Source organism: Vulpes lagopus, chromosome 11 (assembly GCF_018345385.1).
Source record: "Vulpes lagopus strain Blue_001 chromosome 11, ASM1834538v1, whole genome shotgun sequence".
Classification (NCBI taxonomy): Eukaryota; Metazoa; Chordata; class Mammalia; order Carnivora; family Canidae; genus Vulpes; species Vulpes lagopus.
This window is the reverse complement of record NC_054834.1, coordinates 27,897,079-27,918,303: the sequence shown is the minus strand read 5'-3', so window position 1 is coordinate 27,918,303 and position 21,225 is coordinate 27,897,079. Positions and strand designations below refer to the sequence as shown.

General features: G+C 46.0%; 2 protein-coding genes across 2 annotated transcripts; both read right to left on the bottom strand.

The window, feature by feature from the left end:
* Positions 1-383: 383 nt before the first annotated feature.
* UFC1 (ubiquitin-fold modifier conjugating enzyme 1) lies at positions 384-4,415 on the bottom strand. The gene is made up of 6 exons (XM_041773409.1): positions 4,133-4,415; positions 2,047-2,114; positions 1,749-1,812; positions 1,377-1,453; positions 1,038-1,128; positions 384-833 (listed from the first exon to the last, which is right to left on the bottom strand). The coding sequence occupies exons 1-6, from the start codon at positions 4,253-4,255 to the stop codon at positions 753-755; spliced, it is 504 nt and encodes a 167-aa protein (XP_041629343.1). The 5' UTR covers positions 4,256-4,415; the 3' UTR covers positions 384-752.
* Positions 4,264-21,122, bottom strand: LOC121501399. The gene is made up of 2 exons (XM_041773408.1): positions 20,644-21,122; positions 4,264-4,783 (listed from the first exon to the last, which is right to left on the bottom strand). Exons 1-2 carry the CDS (start codon positions 21,091-21,093, stop codon positions 4,607-4,609), a joined length of 627 nt encoding a protein of 208 aa, XP_041629342.1. The 5' UTR covers positions 21,094-21,122; the 3' UTR covers positions 4,264-4,606.
* Positions 21,123-21,225: the final 103 nt, after the last annotated feature.

The following is a 21,225-nucleotide window of genomic DNA, read 5'->3' as shown; positions in this document are numbered from 1 at the left end:
CTGGGACCGTAGGGATGTGGACGTGATACCCGTAGCCTGACCCCGAGGCTTGCAGCACAGAGCCTTCCCTGGGAGCAGCTGGTGGAGCAGCAGCCCGCGCTGCACAGAGGGATGAGAAGATCCCTGGAGGGCGGGGAATGCTGGTCCTGCAAAGCCATTCCTCAAGCATCTTGCAGACCAAAGCAGTAGGCACCCACCCGCTAAAGGACACAAGCAGACCTCTGCAAGAGGGAGAGCGGTCCAAGATTTACTTTTAGTTCCCAGCTCCTGACCACAGCATCATCCTCCATTTCCCCTCCCTCCCAAACTAATGTAGTTGTACTTGTGCCTTGCGGCTTAGCCAGCTCACCCTCTCTTCACAGCCACCAATGAGAGCCACGGGCCACCAGAAGAAAGCAGCTTTTATTGATGAGTTATCCCCCAAAACCAAAAAAGCTATGCACCCACTTTCGGCAGGCACCCCCCCCCCCCCCCCCATCCTTCCGGAATCTCACATTGCCCCACCTGGAGAAGGGATACAGATTGTCTTTTGGTTTCCCAAGCCCCGGTCTTTTCCCCTCCCTGTGTAGCCTTGGAAATTCAGTAGCAATGCTGTTATTATTTTCCCCCCAGCAATGCCTGATGCAGCTACTTAGTAACAATTATGGGTGAAGGGGTTTGGGGGAAGCAACTGGATGAGTAAGAGTGATGCAGAGAAAGCAGGAACGTAGCCTATCAAAGGTGCCTCTGTTCTGCCTCAGTGGCTTGATCCTTCATTGGTTGCATTTCTCTTTATGCTGAATCACGCCCTTCTGAATCAGATCAGGGATTTCCACTGCCAGCCATGGACCCAGCTGCAATACAAGGGAGACCCTGTGAGATGACTACCACCCTCTCAATGCCTCTTGTTCCATTAGAAGCTCCTTCCCATACAGATTCTATAGGAACATGCTCAAGGTAAATACTGTCATACCTTGTTTATTCTCAATTACTTTTCTTATATTGCTCAGTGCCTAATTCTCTCCGCCCTCCTTATATGCCGAACACCCCAAACTTACCCCCAGAGCCATAAGATGAGCTAGCCCAAACTTGGGCACGTTCCTGGCCCACAAAGGCTTAAAGTGGTCAGTCAGGCATATTTTGCCACCCCTAGGAGAGGGACGAGAAGAAGGTGTTGACATGCAAAGTTTACCATGAAGCATAGTAGCCTCTTGGAAGCAAAAGATAACCAACCGCTAGTGATCAGAATTGAGCACAAGGTTAGCTAAGTACCTTGCTCAGACTTGGCAGACGGAGGGCTGGAGACCCTCTAGGCAAGCCAACTCTGGGAAAAATCCAGGCCCAGAGTTCTTTCCTAACTCCTCTTTGCCCTTTTCCCACTTCCTATTGAATCCTACCTGTACATCTTTGCTGTTTTTCCATCCAGTTCAGGAACTGCAATTTCTGGAGCAGTAGCAGGATATGTGACAGGAATCTGGAGAAATTATAAGGCCTTAACGAAACAGAATCAGGATAGAAAGGAACCAATCTAATCAATACCCATTTCTTGGATGAACTGAAATGTTTGACAAACACCCCCAAGCAGCATGTACACACCGGGGTCCTGGATATGAAGATCAGTGGCTGTCATCTATGCTTGCTTCAAGCCTTAGCCGTTCCCTCCCACTTTAAAAGTTTTCTTTGGCCCATCCAAGAAAGGTTAGCTTGTAACAATCACCTAAACCCTCCCCTTGGACTAACCTCCATGTTTCCCATTCCATCATACTCACGTCAAACTCAATGTCAAACTCGTATTTGAGCAGGTCATGGATGTACCAGCATTTTCCAAACCACCTGTAAGAAAGACCAAACCTCAGTCCAATCTGCCATCCTTCTCATACGATGTTTTTAGCTTAGGTGATCAGCTTGGGAGACTCATGGGATGGGAATTGGGGAACTCTGGAGCTGTGGGAGCAGGGACAGCTAATAGGAAGCACGGAAGGCGTCTGACAGAGGGCTTTGGGACATTAAAATGCTCAAGCCATGTAAGATTCCCACCCCCCAAGACTCCCAAGAGGGTCTGCCTACCGAGTCCCTTCCTTGTTGGACTCCAGTCGGAACCAATCATTGTCCGCATTCTTGTTGTTCTCCACATACTAAAAGCAGAGAATGAGGTCTTTGAGGGGGCAGTCCCTCTTCCCTCAAAAGCAAAGTACTTTCTTTCTTAGTATGTACCCAGCTTTTCTGACATGAGCAAAGCCGAAGACAAAGTTACATTGGGAAGCAGGAGACTTGTTCAGAGCAGAGAATAGAACGGTCGGGTCCCACTTAGTTCAGCAAGCACAAAACACTCAATATTGCCCGAGTTTTCTTCCCATTTCTGATAGTGTCTGCCCCTCAGCCCACAAGCCATTTTATGGTATACTCCCTCCCTGGAGGACCTCATGTGGTCCTGGTTTTGTTGAGTACCCACACGCTGATCATTTCCAAATCATTATTTTAATCCAGACCCTTTCTCAGAACTTTGGAGCCTACTATCCAATTGTATACTGAAATTTCTAATTTCATTGCACAGGTACCTCAAACTTGCCATCCCCCCGCCCAGTCCTTCAGACCATTTCTCCACTGCATCGATCTCAGAGGACAGTATTAGCCTTCACTCAGTCCTGTAAGCCAGACTGTAGGAATCATCATGGACTCTCCCTCTATTCTTTTGTTTTAAAAGATTTTATTGTATTCATGAGACACACAGACATAGGCAGAGGGAGAAGCAGGCTCCATGCAGGGAGCCCAACGCAGGACTCAATCCGGGGACCCCGGGGTCACGCCCCGGGCCGAAGGCAGGTGCTCAACTCCTGAGCCACCCAGGCATCCCAGACCCTCCCTCTCTTCTACTCTACACCAACCCTTCCCGACGACATACTACTGATTTTTACCTTCTGAATGGTCTTCAGATCTACCTCTTCTCTCTATCCTCACTAGAACCATCCAGTTTAGATCATCACCTTTCTTTTGCCTGGATTAATGCCAGCCTCCTAATTTGTTTCCCGCCTTCAATCATATCTCTTTTAGTTCTACTTTTCTCTCTAGTCACTGTGATTGGTTTAAAACCAATCTGAGCATGTTATTCCCCAGCTTAAAATACTTCAAAGGTATCCCGGTGCCTCCAAGACAACATCCAAGTACTCAAGCTTCTCTCTCAAGCCTTGCCTAGCACTCCCTCCCATACACTGGATGGCTTCAGCAACTCTGAACTACTGTTTCTTCATACCCCTCGTGCCATTTGTAGCTTCCATGCTCTTGCTCCTGCCGTTCTTGTGAACATCCCTCCGGAGCATCCTCATGTTTATCAGGCTCACTTAGGTTTACCCTTTAGGGCTCAGCTCCAGCACCCTTCTTCATGGAAGCCTTCCTGGACCGACCCACACTGGATTAGGTGTCTCACCTCTGCTCTCAAGACATCTTAGCAATCTCTTCGTCTCCCTCCCTTGATCTATTATAATGACTTTGTTCCTACCTATCTCGCTAGGCTCCAGTTTATCCGGCTCTGGATCTCGATCCTAGGTGCTACGTGCACAACAAATGTATGTGGGTGTGGGCGTGTGGGGGTGTGTGTTAATGAAAATACGTGTGTCAGTGTTGCTGCTGCCTTGGAAACAGGCAGAGACCACTGCAAGGAAAAGAAACTCTCCCCTTTGCACATTGGGGAGAATTGCTGAGAGGATGGCTCATTCCCAGCTGTGAGCCTAACCCCTCAACTCTCTGCAACACTTACTGGGGTTTTCAGCCCCAGGGTGTGTTCCTTCCTCGGGAAGGGTGGAGGAAGGAGCAGAGAGAAGCCACCGGGGCCTGGAGACCCAGGAATTCCTCGGACAACCTCCCTACATCCAGCAGAGCAAACACCTGCAGCCAGAGGGACACGTCACCTTCCGGGGAGGCGTGTCCCTAAAATAACTGCTGCTTTGGCCCCACCGGGGCCCCTAAACCGAGTTTCTTTTGCCTCCTCCCCTTCTAGGCTCCCTGAGCTCCCCCAGCCCCCCAATCGTCCAGCTTCTAAGAATCTGGGCGTTAAATTTTATAACCGGAAGCGGCTTCCGCACGGAGCCTATTCTCAGGGACACCGGAGTCCCCGCAACCCTTCCGCGACGCGATCGGCCGCAGAGGCACAACTAACCCGGATGAGGGACTGGTATTCCTCCTTGAGTCGCTGCACCCACAACTCACGATCTCGAGGTCCGGCGTTAGTCTTCAGCACCGGGATCTCAGACACCACACGCCGGGTGGCCTCGTCCGCCATCTTGGACGAGGGCAAAAGGGAAACGCGGAAGTGGCATCGCCCATATAGTCTACACGCAGGGGGCCGCCATCTTTACTGTGGGAAGACAGGGTGCCGGGCTGCCTTCGGACTTCTTTGAGCGAGAGCTTTAATTTTCTTGTAACGAAGGCAAATTTGTCCCCTGGTCACTTGCTTGTGGGTGCCAGGGGGGAAAATCAGAATGGAGCGGGTTGCTTCTTAGTATGGTACCTAACATCTTAAAAAAAAAAAAAAACCACGCAGACTGCTCAAAGGGTGACTTCCGCTCATGCTCAGAAAAGTAATCTCGGAAAACGCGGCCGCTGTCCCGAACTTGGGAGAGTTGTCAGATTTTCAGGCTGTTGCAGGCGCCGCGCGGGGCACTGTGGGCCTGACAGCCTGTTGAGAGGTTTGCACAAGCTTCCTTAGCTCCCAGGTAGCAGAGGCAAAGCAGCCATCCGATTGCAGGGCATTAAACTCGCGCTGATCGTTGGAAACCGGAGAATCAAAGTACAGCGGACAGCCTGGGTCCTGGAGGATCAACACGTCGAATTAGAGAATTGTTAATAGGTGCCAAAGCAGGTTAGAGATGGCAGGAAAATTAGCCTTAGTGCAGCCTGGACGTGTTTTGCCATGCAAGGGTCCTATTGCATGGCCCGCAGCAGATACCCACTGATGCTTTTGCAGAATGTTGTATTATCTTCCTGTCGGTGTTTCAACCTAAGCACCTTGATTTTGGCTTTAATTTATATCTCATGTTTACTCCGTTGATCATCCAGCCTGTGGCAGTAATTTCGAACCAGATTAATCCTTAAATTCTGTAGCCCATCCACGCAAAGCTGTGTCTTAGTTTCCAATGGCTTGTAAGTTCCAGTACAATGTTAAATAAGACTTTTGAGAGCACAAATCCCTGTCTTGTTCTGATTTTAGGGGGGAAAGCATCATCGTCTTTTTTCATTAAGTATAATGTAAATTCTTCATAGGTGCTCCTCATCAGGTTAAGAAAGTTCCCTTCTATCCTGTTGTTAAGGATTTTTTTCCAAATACTGTTTCGGCGTTCATTAGAATGATAATGTAGTTTTTGTCTTCTTTTGGCATGCTATGTATTTCTTTCTTTAAAACATTATATATTGAGGGGTGCCTGGAGGCCTCGGTTGGTTCAGTGCTGACTCGGTTTTGGCTCAGGCCATGGTGCCCCCCTTCCCCCATCTAGCTCCAGTCTGCTTGTCCCTCCCCCCTACTCTCCCTCTCAAACAAATAAATAATACAATCTTTTTTCTTTCTTTTTGTAAGATTTTATGTATTTATTCAGGTGAGATAGAGAGAGGCAGAGGGCAGCTCCGGTGGCTCAGCGTTTTAGCGCCGCCTTCAGCCCAGGGTGTGATGCTGGAGACCCAGGATGGAGTCCCACATCAGGCTCCTTGCATGGAGCCTGCTTCTCCCTCTGCCTGTGTCTCTGCTTCTCTCTCTCCTCTCTGTGTATTCTCATGAATAAATAAATAAAATCTTTAAAAAAAAAAAAAAAGAGAGAGGCAGAGACCCAGGAAGAGGCAGAGGCAGGTCCCCTCACAGGGAACCCAACGCAGGACTTGATCCAGGAACTTTGGGATCACACCCTGAGCCGAAGGCAGATGCTCAACCTCTGAGCCACCCAGGCATCCCTAAATAAATAAAATATTTTTAAAAATTACATATTGGATAAAGCTAAAGCAAACCTTTGTAATATCTCACTAGAGACTTCTCTTTTAGGGGAAATAAAGACTTAAGGGCAGCCTGGGTGGCTCAGCGGTTTAGCGCCGCCTTCAGCCCAGGCAGGGCCTGATCCTGGAGACTCAGGATCCAGTCCCATGTTGGGCTCCCTGCATGGAGCCTGCTTCTCCCTCTGCCTGTGTCTCTGCCTCTCTCTGTGTCTTTCATGAATAAATAAATAAAATCTTAAAAATAAAAAAGGATTTATTCCCTTTTGGGTGTAGGCACTGTTGGGTGGTACAGAGTACAGAGATTTGGAATGAAACTTTTTGATTTGTCACAAGATGGGGTGAGGGGACAATGGAGAAATGTAGGTCAAGGGTGCAAAGTTTCTAATAAAAATAATAAATCCTGAAGACCTAATGTATAGCATGGTAATTATAGATAGAATATGGATTATATATTTGAAAGTTGATGAAAGTAAACCTTTTTTTTTTTTTTTAAGATTTTATGTATTTATTCATGAGAAACACGAAGAGAGGCAGAGACACAGGCAGAGGGAGAAGCAGGCTCCCTTCAGAGATTCCAATGTGGGACTCAGATCCCAGGAGCCCAGGATCATGGCCTGAGCTGAAGGCAGATGCTCAACCAGCCACCCAGGCGTCCCTGAAAGTAGATCTTAAGCATTCTTGCTCACACAAAAGGAATGGACAATGTGAGTCAACTATGTGAAGCATGTGTTAGTTATCTTGGTCTTGGTAATCATTCCACAATGTATATGTGTTTATAATCATGCATAAACATTTATGCTACATTTATGATCTTTACATGTACATGTATATCAAATCATCATACAATTTAAATACATACAATTATATTTGTGGATTACTCCGCAATATCTTGGAGGGAAAAGATTTTGGAGAGTAACTACTTGAACTGTATTTTCTCACATATAAAAGGAGGTTAGTAATGCTTAATAGGGTAGTAACTATATTTGCAATGTCCATTCATTCACTCACGTAAGACTTTCAAGATGAAGTTCAGATTAAATATATACGAATAATTTTCAAACTTTTTGTAGTAGTGGAGACAAATTTACAATGAAAATCTTAACTTGGAATCTCAAAATACAAAAGTGATCAATGTGGAGCTGCCTTCACTCAAATGCAGGCAGAAGACCTGTAGTCTTTAGCATACTTCCTCTATGGTAAGGACTCATCACACTTTGTGAATTGTTTGTCTTGAAAGATGGGAAGCTCAAAGTATAGACTGTGTGTCTACCTTGTTCATTGCAGTATTACTAAAACATAATATTGTAATACAAAGTAACTGCTTAATCGATATTTTTATTTTTATTTTTTAAAGGATTTTATTTATTTATTCATGAGAGACACAGAGAGAGGTAGGCTCCTTGCAGGAAGCCTGATGTGGGACTCGATCCCGGGACTCCAGTATCACACTGTGGGCCAAAAGCAGGCACTTAACCACTGAGCCACAGGCATCCCTCAATCGATATTTTTAAAATTAATGAAAATCTGGGGTACCTGGCTGGCTCAGTCGGTAGAGTATGTGACTCTTGATCTTGGGGGTCATGAGTTTGAGCCCCATGTTGGGTGCAGAGATTACTTAAATAAATAAATCTTAAAAAAATAATGAAATAGGGATCCCTGGGTGGCGCAGCGGTTTGGCGCCTGCCTTTGGCCCAGGGCGTGATCCTGGAGACCCGGGATCAAATCCCACGTCGGGCTCTCGGTGCATGGAGCCTGCTTCTCCCTCTGCCTGTGTCTCTGCCTCTCTCTCTCTCTCTCTCTCTGTGACTATCATAGATAAATTTTTAAAAAAATTTTTAAAAAAAGAAATAAATTAAAATCTTGGTGGGTAAGATAAGCACCAAAAAAGCTGTCTTTTTAAATCTGATTTTTGTGTTTTTAAGAGAATGAGTGCGTGCATGCATTGAGGAGGGGGACAGAGAGAGACTCCCAAGCAGGCTCTAGGCCCAGTGGAGCCTCACACAGGACTCCTCACAGAGATTGACCTCAGGACCCTGAGATCAGGACCTGAGCCAAAATCAAGAGTCTGACACTGAACCAACTCAACCACCCAGGCTCTGCATCTTATTTTTGTTTCATTATTTGGAACTTTACCTTATTAGACCACTTAGTAAAGCAGAGCTCATAACATAAGTGATACTATAAAGGGCGATCTTTATTGTATCCATAGTTGCATCTCTGTATATTTCGTTTTGAGAAATATTTATTTTTAAATTATAGATTTAGCTCATTCTTGCTTTATGTAATTCTGACAAGAAATGAGAAGCTAAGATCTAGAAAACTGACAGAAGAGTATGTAGGCCTGAACTTTTTTCTTTTTTTAAAATTAAGATTGTATTTATTTAGGAGTGCCTGGGTGGCTCAGTCACTTAAGCATCTGGCTTCAGCTCAGGTCACGATATGGAGCCCTGCATCAGGCTCCCTGCTCAGGGGAGAGTCTGCTTCTCCCCCACCCCCACCCTCCGCTGCTCCTGCTCTCTCTCTCTCAAGTAAATAAAATTGAGAGAGAGAGAGGAGGAGGAGGAGGAGGAGGGGCAGATGGAGAGGGAGCAGCAGATCATGAAGAGGGATCATGACCTGAGCTGAAGGAACTGACTGAGCAAGCCAGGCACCCATAAACTTATTTTTTCAAAGGAAGAACTCATTCATGAGCAAATGTTTATGGAATCTCTACTACATCCAAGCATTGGGAATACAGTAGTGCACAAGGCAGACAGAGTCCTTGCCCTCATGGAAATTATCCTAAAACAGTTATAAAGAGGAATTGAACAGGATTGATTGGATAACTCAATTCTACAAAATGACTGATGCCAGACTATTATTTTGATGGAGAGTAGTACAGTTGGGTATACGGGAGAGCCCTTGAAAGTAGTTGAAAGTCACATTGTCAGTCGTCTTAGGAAAAGGTAGCTCCTGGGAGAAAAGGAGAAATACATCTTGGATTGGGGAAGAAATTAACATTTTTCCCCAATCTGGTCTTTAAGGGGTTGGTCCAGACTCCCATATGCTGGAAGATACCTCAGAATAGGGAGGGAATTGCTACCTTTATTACAGGGAGGGGGCCATCCTAAAGAGAATCAGTGTAGATGGGCAGCCAATTTCAGAAACTTTTCTGTTACTGCCTTTAACTATTCTGGATTCCTCAGCAAAGAATTATTATAAATTCTAACCTGGGCTCTGTTACGCTGTGGGACATTGAGTCTGCACTTAGAAGCACTTGGTAAAGAGAATGACAACTAATATTTATATAGTGCTTACTATATGCTAGGCACTAAGCATTTTGCAAATGTCCTAAGCATGTAAATCTGGTAACACCCTTCAGGCAAGTACTCTCATTATCCTCCTTTACATTTGAAGAAACGGAGGCACAGTCCAGCTCAAAAAAAAAAAAAAAAAAAAAAAGGCCCTATATTACATAATCAGTAGATGGTAGGACTGGATTTCAATCCTGCATAGTCTGGCCCTGGAGAGCACATCTTTAAGCAGTAGATAGGTCTTTCTAGCATTTCCAGGCCAAAATAAAATCAACAACTAGGATATGAGGAATTGGAGGGGGTGGCAGGGGGCTATTGGTGATAAACATGGGCTTCTGGAAACACGAAGAGGATCTGTTGGTTCTGAACCAAGCAAGACAATGGCAGGAACGTATATGAGATGACCAACCTCTTCCCTGCAATGGGCTTAAAATGTGCACGGGCCCCTCTGAGGGGTTGGTAATGACTTGTAGGAACTTTGGGACCGTGGACTCGGAGTGTAACTGTCAATGTAACCTCACCTCTACCTACTAGCTAGTAAGATCTGGGCAGGGGTGCCAGAGGATTGGGTTAACAAAGATGAAAAGACATAGTCTTTGGGGAAGAGGAGCTAATATGCGGATAATTACCATAAAATAGGGGGCACCTGAGTGGCTCAGTGGTTGAGCGGCTGTCTTCCGCTCAGGTGTGATCCCAGGGTCCTGGGATGAAGTCCCGCATCGGGCTCCCTGCAGGGAGCCTGCTTCTCCCTCTGCCTGTGTTTCTGCCTCTCTCTGTGTGTCTCTATGAATAAATAAAATCTTTAAAGAAAATTACCATAAAATAAAAAATTCTCTGTTCTGGAAGTATACAAAGTACTGTCTGAGTAACAGTGCTTGAGAGAATAGGATAAGGCTGATGGCATTTGAGCCGGAACTCTTAGGATGAGTACACCAGATATGCAGACAAGGGGAGAGCAGGGGAGGTATTGACATTCTAGGCTGACAGCACAAGTAAGGCAGGAAGGCAGGAGAAAATATGACGTTAATACCAATATCCGGATCATTATAACAGAAGGGGGGAAATGCTCCTAGAAACCATTAATAGTATATTAATTCTATGCCACGTGCTGTACGTAAATACTTACAAAATAAGTATAACATCAGAACACAAAATTTACATACATGTGGCTTAAAAATATTAGCTTCATTTTTTAAGTGTTTTTAAAAGATTTTATTTATGAGAGAGAGTACACGCACACGAGCGGGGGGTGGGCAGGGGCAGAGGGAGAGGGAGAAGTAGACCCGCTGCTGAGCAGGGAGACCACTGCAGGCTGGATCCCAGGACTCTGAGGTCACGCCCTGAGCCAAAGTCAGATGCTTAACCGACAGTCACCCAGGCACCCCTTTGTTTTGTTGTTTTTTTTTTTTTTTTTTTTAAGATAATTCACTTGAGAGAGTGAGCATGCAGCATAGGGCCAGGGAGAGAGGGAGAGACTCAGAAGCAGATGCCACCGGAGTGTAGAACCCGATGCGGGCCTCCATCTCACGACTCCGAGATCATGATCCGAGCCAAAACCAAGAGGCAGGCGCTCAACCACCTGCGCCACCCAGGCACACCTAAAATATTTGCTTTTGAATAGCTAATCCATGCACCTGCTCAAAATTCAAAAGGCAAAAGGACAGAGTCAAATGTTAAGTGTCCCTCTCACGCCATTCCTCGGCTGCTGAGTTCCGTCTCCAGGGGCCCTCTCCTCCAGCCAGTCTTTTTGTATATCCTTCCAGATGGATTCCATACACTTAGCAGCATCTACACACACACACACACACACACACACACACACACACTCTTAAAATGTAAAACTTTTTACACAAATGGTAGCACACTATACACGTTTCTGCACTTTGCTTTTCTCACTGAATAATATATCTTGGAGGCTGTTGCTATTAATGCAGGCAACACTATCTCATTTTTCTTTTCCTTCTCTCCCCCTTTTCTTCTGTAGTAGATACATTCCGTTGTAGGGACCTACCATAACATGTTCAACCAGACCCTCAGGCATAAGTATTTTAGATTACGTTTTTTGTTATTACAAACAGCTCTGTAGTTAATAGCCTTGTCTACCCATTATTTTGTCCCTGTGCAATAAATACACAGGTATGGAACTATTGCCTCAAAGGAAGAGTGCATTTTAAATTGTGTTCAGTATTGTCAAATTGCCCTTCATAAAGATCAAACCAATTTGTATTACCATTAGCAATAAATGAAAAATAACAGGGTTTCCTCCCAAACAAATCATTATTAACAAGAGTTGTTCTTGCCAATCCCTCGATTGAAGTAGAATCTCGATAGTTTTTTTTTTTAATTAATTAATTTACTTACTTACTTACTTATGTAAACTCTGTGCCCAACATGGGGCTTGAACTCAGGACCTTGAGATCAAGGGTCACATGCTCTACGGACTGAAGGAGCGAGCAACCCCTGCCCCATTGTTTTCTCAGAAGTCTGGCATTCATTTCTATTTCCTTTTTCCTTTTCTATAAATTCTTAAATCCTTTGCCTCTTTTAAATTACCATTCATTTTTTCCTTAGTGATTTGTGTGAGGGTTTGTTGTATCAAATCAATTAGACATTTGTGATGAGTTGTAAATAATCTTCCCGGTTGATTATCAGGCTTGACTTTCTTCACAGTATTTTCTTTCTTTCTTTTTTTTTACACAGTATTTTCTAAAGATTTTTACAACGTATTTATTTGAGAGAGAGAGAGAGAGCGCGCGCATGCACAAGTGCAGAATGAGAGGGAGAAGCAGAGTCCCCACTGAACTGGGTGCCCAATGATGTGGGGCTCAATTCCAGGATTCTGAGATCATGACCTGAGCTGAAACCAAGAGCCCAGGTGATGTTTAATCAACTGAACCATGCTGACGCCCCTTCACAATATCTTTAACCATGTAGAGAATTTTCACATAGAAGATTGAGTTTATCAGTCATTTTGCTTATAGCTTCTGGTATGTCACCACAACAGTCTAGATTATTTTAGAAGTCTAGATTATTTATCCTCAGGGTACTTGGCTGAGTCAGTGTATAGAGTGAGGGGCCCTTGATTTCAGGATCATCAGTTCAAGCCCCACGTTGGGCATAGAGACTACTTTAGCAACAAGATTATTTTTAAAGATTTTATTTATTTATTTATTTTTAAATTTTTTATTTATTTATGATAGTCACAGAGAGAGAGAGAGAGAGAGAGAGGCAGAGACACAGGCAGAGGGAGAAGCAGGCTCCATGCACCGGGAGCCCGACGTGGGATTCGATCCTGGGTCTCCAGGATCGCGCCCTGGGCCAAAGGCAGGCGCCAAACCGCTGCGCCACCCAGGGATCCCGATTTTATTTATTTATTCACGAGAGACACAGAGACATAGGCAGAGACACAGGCAGATGGAGAAGAAGCAGGCTTCCCATGGGGTACCCGATGAGGGACTCCATCCCAGGACCCCAGGGTCAGGCCCTGAGCCAAAGGTAGATGCTCAACCACTGAGCCACCCAGGCGCCCCCCGTTTTTTTCTCAATTTGTGGGTCTCTGCACAGTTTAATATTCTGTGTATTCCTTTAACTGGTCAATTACTTTTAAAAACTCCTACCAATAATTTTCTACAGATCATATTAAATTTATAGACAACTTTGGGAAAGCGACATCATTATATATTCATTCTCTATATCCAAGAACATGATGTTACTTTCCATTTGTTCAAGTTTTCTTTTACGTGGGTAGCATTTTAAAATTCAGAAAGATACTGCACATTCCTGTTAAGGTTATTCCTAGGCATTTTATCTGTTTTGTTGCTATGGAGTCTTTCTTTAATTACATCTTTAACTTACTGTTTATATATATAAAGGATATTTATTTCTGCATGTTACTTTTCTCCCACTTAACTAAATTCTACTATTATTTGTAGTAATTTTAAAATGGATTCTCATGAGTTGTCTACTAGGTAAATAAGATATCATCTGCAATAAAGCTAATTACATTATTATTTTAGCTATACAGAAATGTATACAAATAGCTACAGCTTGGAACATGAAGAAATTATGTAATATAAGGAGGAAAATTCTTTTTGTTAGTTATAATTTCATTAATGATAAACTAAAATAGTAACAGGATTCTTAGCATTTTAAATGAGTTCAGGCCCTGGACACATGGTATTCTAGAAATCAGAAGTATTATGTAAGTGAAATTGTGTCCCCTTTATATAATCTGAAGAACTCACAATACAGCAAATGTCCACATTTTTAAAAAAGATTTTATTTACTTATTCATGAGAGACACAGAGAGAGGCAGACACAGGCAGAGGGAGAAGCAGGCTTCCCACAGGGAGCCTGGTGTGGAATTCGATCCCAGGACTCTGGGATCATGACCTCAGCCAAAGGCAGATGCTCAACTGCTGAGCCACCCAGGTGCCCCAAATGTCCACATTTTCAAAGAGGGAAATTCTAGATGGTGAACTCTAGAAACTAAAAAACGTATTACTGATTCTTAGTAAAACTATAGAGGAGTTATTAAAGAGTGATTTATGAGCAATGAGAAAGAAGGTTGTGATCCCCAGATGCCTATAGTGCTCCAGACCCCAGGGTGTTGGGTCCTTCTTGCCTTTGGACCTTTTGCAGGTGTCCTAAGCCTTGGATACTCCTCCCCATTCTCTGCAAGATGGCTGGTCCCTTCATGGCCTTTCAGTCTCAGTTTCTATGCTACCTCCTCAAAGACTTTCCCTGATCATTCATTTTTCTTTTTTTTTAAGATTTTATTTATTTATTCATGAGACACACACAGAGAGAGGCAGAGACACAGGCAGAGGGAGAAGCAGGCTCCCTGCAGGGAGCCCGACGTGGGACTTGATCCCAGGACTCCTGGATCACGCCCTAAGCCCAAGGCAGGTGCTAAACCACTGAGCCATCGGGGCTGCCCTGTTACTATATTTTTTAAAAACAATTTATTTTTAAATTTTATTTTTAGAGGGATGCCTAGGTGGTTCAGTGTCTGCCTTTGGCTCAGGGTGTGATACCAGGGTCCAGGATCGAGTCCTACATCGGGCTGCCTTCGAGGACCCTGCTTTTCCCTCTGCCTGTGTCTCTGCCTCTCTCTCTCTGTCTCATGAATAAATAAATAAAATCTTTAAAAAAATAAGTAAAATTTATTTTTAGAGAGAGAAAGAGCACGTGACTGGGGGGAAGGGAAGAGGGAAAGACTCTTTCAAGCAGACTCCCACTGAGCGAGAAGCCCACTGCAGGGCTCGATCTCACAATCCATGAGATCATAACCTGAGCCAAAACCAAGAGTTGGATGCTTAACCAACTGAGTCACCCAGGTACCCCAAATCTCTCTTTCTCTCACTTTTTAAAATTATTTATTTGAAAGAGCATGAGAGAGAGGACAAGTGGGGCCAGGGGTGGGGATGGAGGTGGAATAGGAAGCAGCAGACTCCCTGCTGAGCTGGGAACCCAATGCAGGGTCCAATCCCAGGACTCTGAGATCATGACCTGAGCAGAAGGCAGGATGCTTAACCCACTGAACCACTCAGGTGCCCCCCTAGTGTTACTAGATGAAAAAACTAGGAGAATGTCATAGACAGTATGCCTTGATTTCAGAAACACATAGGTTTCCTGACACATTCTTTTAAAAAAGATAGAGAATGGGCTGGAATATAGAAGCACTTTCATTTGATTGAACAACCAACCAACCAAAGAACTGATTCTCTAAGTAGCTGGTGAGGCTGGTGTAACAGTGCTGTTTTGGGGCAGGGCCTATAGGATACCCAATGACTCAGAAAAAGTCATCCCCACGGGGGCAGCAGAGAGCACTGATAAAGAACCTCAAGAATTTCTGAAACCTGGTGAAAAGTACAATACATAAATATTACATAACATTTATAGAGCACTTACAATGGGCCGGCCCTATGCTAATGCTTATGTTAATTTAATATAATCATTAAAACAATGATCTATGGGGTGGGTGTTATACTTGCCCTTTTACAGATAAGAAAAGAAGCTCAGAGAAATTAAGGAGCTTGCCCAAAGTCCTATTGGTGAAAGTCAGAGCATGGGAATGGAAAAAACGAAGCAGGGAGAAGCAGCCAGGACAGTAAGGGTAGAAAGCATTACTGCTCCTGGCAGGAGGGAAGAGGCACGGGCAGGTGTCCGGGAAGAAGGCTCAGAAAGGGAGGAGGACTCGGGGCAGGTGCTTGGATGGACACAGATCAAGGGGGAGGGCAGAGAACAAGCAGCAGGCATGGACACCACAGGGCTTGAGGGAAGAGGCCCAAAGCACAGGAGTCTCCGGAGAGGAGACATGCGAGGGTTAAGGAGGTTTTTAGGTAGATCATTAGGATTCAGTGACTGATTGTGGTCCTTCCTCTTCTCTTCAGGAGTCAGGAGACATTGGAATTCTAGCTAAGGGCTTATAATTAGGCTTGAAGCTCAGATGCAGTTCGGAGCTCGTAAGATGCCTGGGTGAAAATAACAGCAACACCTTGCAGTTAATGGGGACCCAAGAACTAGAGAGAACTGTCAGGTCAGGAAGTTGCTGTAGGATAAAGTTCAAGAGTAAAGGGGACAGGGACACAGGTTCAGAGTGGCCCTGGAAGAGTCAAGAGGATACTTGCCACCGTGGGTTGTCAACAGTGTACAGGCTTCTTTAAGGGAAGGTCTGATTTGAAAAGATTTTAATTTTGGCAGAGCTGGGGAACAGCATGGTCGGGACAAGCAGCCCTAACAGAGTATTCAGATCCACAAAGATACGATATCTACTGTTCCTTGAATTGCTACAATCACTGACTTGGAAAAAAAATGTTTGTGGAAACATGGTAGCTACCTGAAGGGCTGCTCCACAGATGTGCTGTGTTGATCCAAAGGGAAAAAATTGGACCCATCAACAGAAGTGACAAAGAGAGAAAATTTTCTAAGTTCAGAAAAAATGCTTTTCTAACCACTGACAATTAGTGAGTTAAGAACTCTAGGGCAGGTGCACCTGGGTCCCTCAGTGGGTTAAGCATCTGCCGCCCCGTGTCAGGCTCTCTGCTGGGTGGGAAGTCTGCTTCTCCCTCTCCCTCTGCTGCTTCCCCTTCCTATGCACTGTCAAATAAATAAATAAAAATCTTTGGGGGGGAAAAAAAGAACTATAGGGCAGGGCATAGTGGAAATGGGAGCATGTATAAGGTGGCTGAGGGATGTTAAGTTAAAGATCCCACTCAAGGAAGCGAGAACTGTGGGAATAGTCTTGAGAAGCAGAAAAGGAGGGGAATCAGGGTCAAGCCAAAGGGGCCAGTATTTGAAAGTTGGGGGGACGTTTTCTCGGCTGAAGCCTCAAGGAAGGGATAGGAGCTGATGTACAGGAAGGGGGCCAAGGGCAGAGGACTTAAGAGCACTGAGAGCCTTGTGCAGAGGCTGCAGTTTCTAGTTGAAGCGAGGGAGAGGGTCGAAAAAGAACATAAGGTGAGAGAGAAAGTTTCTGCTTTCACTGTAGAGAGACGGTGTGTTGGGGGTGGGGGGGATTGTTTAGCTATGACTAACAAAAGGCCTTAATGTGTATGAAATTTTTCTGGCCCCCGGGTGGCTTAGTGGTGGAGCATTGGCCTGTGGCTCAGGGTGGGACTCTGAGGTCCTGGGACTCCAGTCCCCCGCATCGGGCTCCCTGCAGGAAGCCGGCTTCTCCCTCTGCCTGTGTCTCTGCCTCTCATGAATAAACAAAATCGTAAAAAAATATATTTTTTCTGTGATGGGCTGAGCGCCCATCTCTACACGGCCCTATGGTTTATCCAGTATTTATGTTTCACCCCAGGAAATCTCAGCTCTGAACTGGTATCATGATCTCTTCGACACCTATGAAATCTCAAGGCTTCTAGCTGAAGGAGTGAACTTTAAAGGCTCCCTGAACACAACATTCCTACAAATGCAGCCTCGAATGGATTGACTAACTTAGGAACAGCTGGCCAGGCAGTTGGTCTCATGTCTGGAATTTGCAAAACGTAGTTGTTAAGTTGAAGACAAGCCCCAGCCTTCCTTTAGGTTTCCATTCTGAGTGAAGAGCAATCTGTCCCCCCACTCCCCCAGTAGGCTGCAGGACAGCAGATACCTGCTACTAGAGTGTGCGGTCCTCAGCACCAGCTCTCCTCTCTGATCCTCTTAATGCAGTTGGGCTTAAGTTTGGAAAGGAGAGGTGGGCTCGTGTAGAGATTACTACTGTAATGGCAAGAAGGGCAAGCCACTTCAGAATAGAATAGGGAGAGAAAATGATTCTATTTGTAGCACCTGTCTGTCTCTTTTGTGGACTTTGTGGGTCGGGGGACATCCCCCCTCCATAGATCACAGCTACCTCTGTCCTGATGAGTTTTCCTCCAGGAAAAGCTAGGGAGCATCCTGTGAAGAAAATGAGAGCATACAAGAGGCTCTGTACAAAGGAAGAGTTCCGAGGATCCCTGGGTGGCTCAGCGGTTTAGCGCCTGCCTTTGGCCCAGGGCATGATCCTGGAGTCCTGGGATCCAGTCCTGCATTGGGCTCCCTGCATGGAGCCTGCTTCTCCCTCCGCCTGTCTCCTGCCTCTATCATGAATTTAAAAAAAACAAAAAACAAAAGAAAGGAAGAGTTCCCGTGGGTTCAGGGGCGGAATGAGTGGGGTAGAAAATTTGACTTTTTCTAATGGAACCCTCTTCCCTGCAACCTTCGAAAGCAAAAGCTGCTCATCTTCAGACGATTGTGCTCTCATTTTCTTGCAAAAACTTGCTTCTCCTTGAGGCTTATGCCACTGCTCTACTGCCCTTTTGCCTTCTTGGTTGTTGACATCAGCACCTGTTCAGCAACCTCTCTCAACCAGCTCTTCCTCACATCCTGTGTGGTTTTAGGAAGATCCATGTGACTCCTACTTACTTCTTTTTTTTAAATCTATTTTTTAAATTTTTTATTCATTTATGATAGTCACAGAGAGAGAGAGAGAGAGGCAGAGACACAGGCAGAGGGAGACGCAGGCTCCTTGCACCAGGAGCCTGATGTGAGACTCGATCCCGGGTCTCCAGGATCGCGCCCTGGGTCAAAGGCAGGCACTAAACCACTGCGCCACCCAGGGAGCCCCTACTTCTTTTTTTTTTTATGAGTTTATTTATTTTTTCCCTAGTTACTGCTTGCCCTTCTCAACTCCAAATTATACTCTTACTTTCAATTCCTTATCTTCATCATTTCTTGCAACACAGGTTTTTTTCTTCCTTTTTAGATACTTTTTTAAAAAGAGATAATCCACTTCCAACTTTATTTTTTACTTACTTTTTAAAAAAGATTTATTTATTTATGAGAGACACAGAGAGGCAGAGACATAGGCAGGGGGAGAAGCAGGCTTCCTAGGGGGAGCCTGATGCCAGGACCCCAGGATTATGACCTGAGTAGAAGGCAGATGATAAACCACTGAGCCACCCGGGCTGCCCTTTTACTTACTTTTTAAAGTAATCTTTATACCCAGTGTGGGGCTTGAACTCACAACCCGTAGATCGAGTTGCATGCTCTACCCACTGAGCCAGCCAGGCGCTCCCACACAGGTTTTTCTTGATTGCAGCTTCATGGCCATAGTAAGCAACAGGAGGCAGCACTGCCCAGCGTGGAAACACTAGTGGCACCAGACCTGCCTTCAAGGCCCCTTGAAAGACTGGGACTGGCGGCCGTGATGCCTAAGGGTGGATCAGCACAGGGATCAAATTCTATGTGGTACATGAGGGGAAAGTTCATGATCTGGATTTGACCTCTATGCCAAGCTTCCAGGAAAACTAGGCCTGGAGCTCAAAGTACCTTTCTTGTTAGCTGCCTTTCTGGGAACATCTGACATTCTTAACTCTGATCCTCTTGAAACACTCTCTTCCTTCAGATGCTAGAAAAATCACCACCTAATTTTTATTCTTTCTCATTGGCTGCTCCTTTTCAGATTCTCCAAGGGCTCTTCTTTCCACAGGTACTGTAAATGTTGGAATATCACCCTCCCCCCACCAGCACTCTTCTTAGCCCTCTGCTATTCTCTGGAGTTTATCCAAATCTATGGCTTTAACTGCCACCGAAATGTTCATGATTCAGAATTTCTGGCCTATCCATCACTGGAATTTTACTTATTTACTTTTTAATTTTTATTTATTCATTTTTAAAAAAAGATTTATTTATTTATTTATTTATTTATTTATTTATTTATTTATTTAAAAGAGAGAGAGAGAGAGAGAGAGAGAGAGGCAGAGACACAGGAGGAGGGAGAAGCAGGCTCCATGCCGGTAGCCTGACGTGGGACTCGATCCCGGGACTCCAGGATCGTGCCCCAGGGCCAAAGGCAGGCGCTAAACCGCTGAGCCACCCAGGGATCCCCCTTATTTTTTTTAAATATTTTATTTATTCATGAGAAACACACGGAGAGAGACAGAGACACAGGCAGAGGGAGAAGCAGGCTCCATGCAGGTAGCCCAATGTGCGGGATTAGATCCCAGCACCCCAGGATCACAGGCTCCACTACTGAGGCCCCCCACCCCCGGTGCCCCACATCCATGGAGTTTTAAAAAAACTAGTTTTCTGAAAAAGTAATATATGTATATAGTAAAAGAAATTCACACGGTAAAGACGGATGTAAAATAGAAAAGTATAAATTTCATCCTCGGGCCCATTCTTCATGGTTGATTTTTTAAAATTTTTATATATTTGAGAGAGCACGGGGCAATGGGGATGGGGGTGGCGGCACAGGGGGTACAGGGCAGAGGAATACTTCCAGCTGGGTGCAGAGCCCCACGCCAGGCTTGATCCCAAGGCCTGAGCTGAACAGACAGCAGATGCTTAAGGGCTGAGCCATCCCCGTGCCCTCATGGTTAACTTTTAAATGCCTGTGTAAATGTGCCACACGTATTCTTCCACTCATGCTTTTTCTCTTTCCATTATAAATTCCCATTTCATTTTAATTCTCCTACATTTATTTATTTATGCAGATTTTTAAAAATGATTTCATTTATTTATTCACCAGAGACACACGGAGAGAGGCAGACACAGGCAGAGGGAGAAGCAGGTTCCCCGCGGGGAGCCCGACGCGGGACTCGATCCCGGGACCCCGGAGTCATGCCCTGGGCCGAAGGCAGATGCTCAACAGCTGGGCCCCCGAGGGACCCCCAATTCTCCTACATTTAAATCCGTGTGTCCAACTGCCACCGGTGCGGGAGGCCTGGCTGTCCCACAGCACCGCAAAGTCCTTCCCTTTCTTTGGAGCCCTGCCCCACGCTCCACCCGACAGCCAGCCTCTTCCACGGGCAACCGTCCCTCTCCCGCTCTGGTTTCCCTCCTACCGCGACTCTGAAACAAGTTTCTCCAGAGTTACCGAAAGGCTTGCTGCGATACATCTCAGTCCACTTCAACCCTAACCGGTTACCTTTAACGCCTGGACCAATTTCACGGATGCTCGGCTCCGGGATGTCCCTTCTCGGGGCCCCTTGGGCCGCCCTCTGCCTCCGTCTCGAGCTCCAGGCGCTCCCCTAGTTCTTGGGCGTCTTCCCCGCGTCCAGGGCTCCGGCCGCTCGGGCCACACGCGCGCACGGCTCCACGCTGGGGGCCCAGCACACCGCCCCCAGCACTCGGCCGCCTCTCCGCCAGCGCCCAGGCAGCAAGCTCCTCCTGTCCCCGCAAAACACAGGAGGACACGGCAACGCTTTCCCGGTCGCCCCGGGCAGCACGCTGGGGGGCCCCCTGCGCCTCCTCCCCACTTCCGCGCCGCTTTCTCCCAGCCGCAGCCGGGTCCCGCCTGGAGAGGAGCGTCCCCCCGATCTCCCGGCCTCGACCGGCGTGCCCCCTCCGCCCCCTCCCTCCCCGTCCCCTCCTCCATCCCCCCCCCCCCCCCCGCAACCAGCGATCTTTCAAAAGTCCCAGGTACACCTGCCGACCTCTCCGCCTGGGCCGTCGGAAGCCTACTCGTTGCCCCTCGGGTCAAACCGGCTAACTCACAGGGCCTGGCGTT

Bases quoted from the DNA above. Each gene is read 5' to 3' on its own strand.
- LOC121501399 (XM_041773408.1), bottom strand. From the start codon at position 21,093: ATGGAGGAGGGGACGGGGAGGGAGGGGGCGGAGGGGGCACGCCGGTCG. The intron at 4,784-20,643 runs GTAACCGGTTAG...TTGATCCTCCAG, and splicing joins AATTGGTCCAGGCGTTAAAG to GACCCAGGCTGTCCGCTGTA.
- UFC1 (XM_041773409.1), bottom strand. From the start codon at position 4,255: ATGGCGGACGAGGCCACCCGGCGTGTGGTGTCTGAGATCCCGGTGCTG. The intron at 2,115-4,132 runs GTTAGTTGTGCC...CTCTGCTTTTAG, and splicing joins AATACCAGTCCCTCATCCGG to TATGTGGAGAACAACAAGAA. The intron at 1,129-1,376 runs GTAGGATTCAAT...TCCCTCTCCTAG, and splicing joins AAAACAGCAAAGATGTACAG to GGGTGGCAAAATATGCCTGA.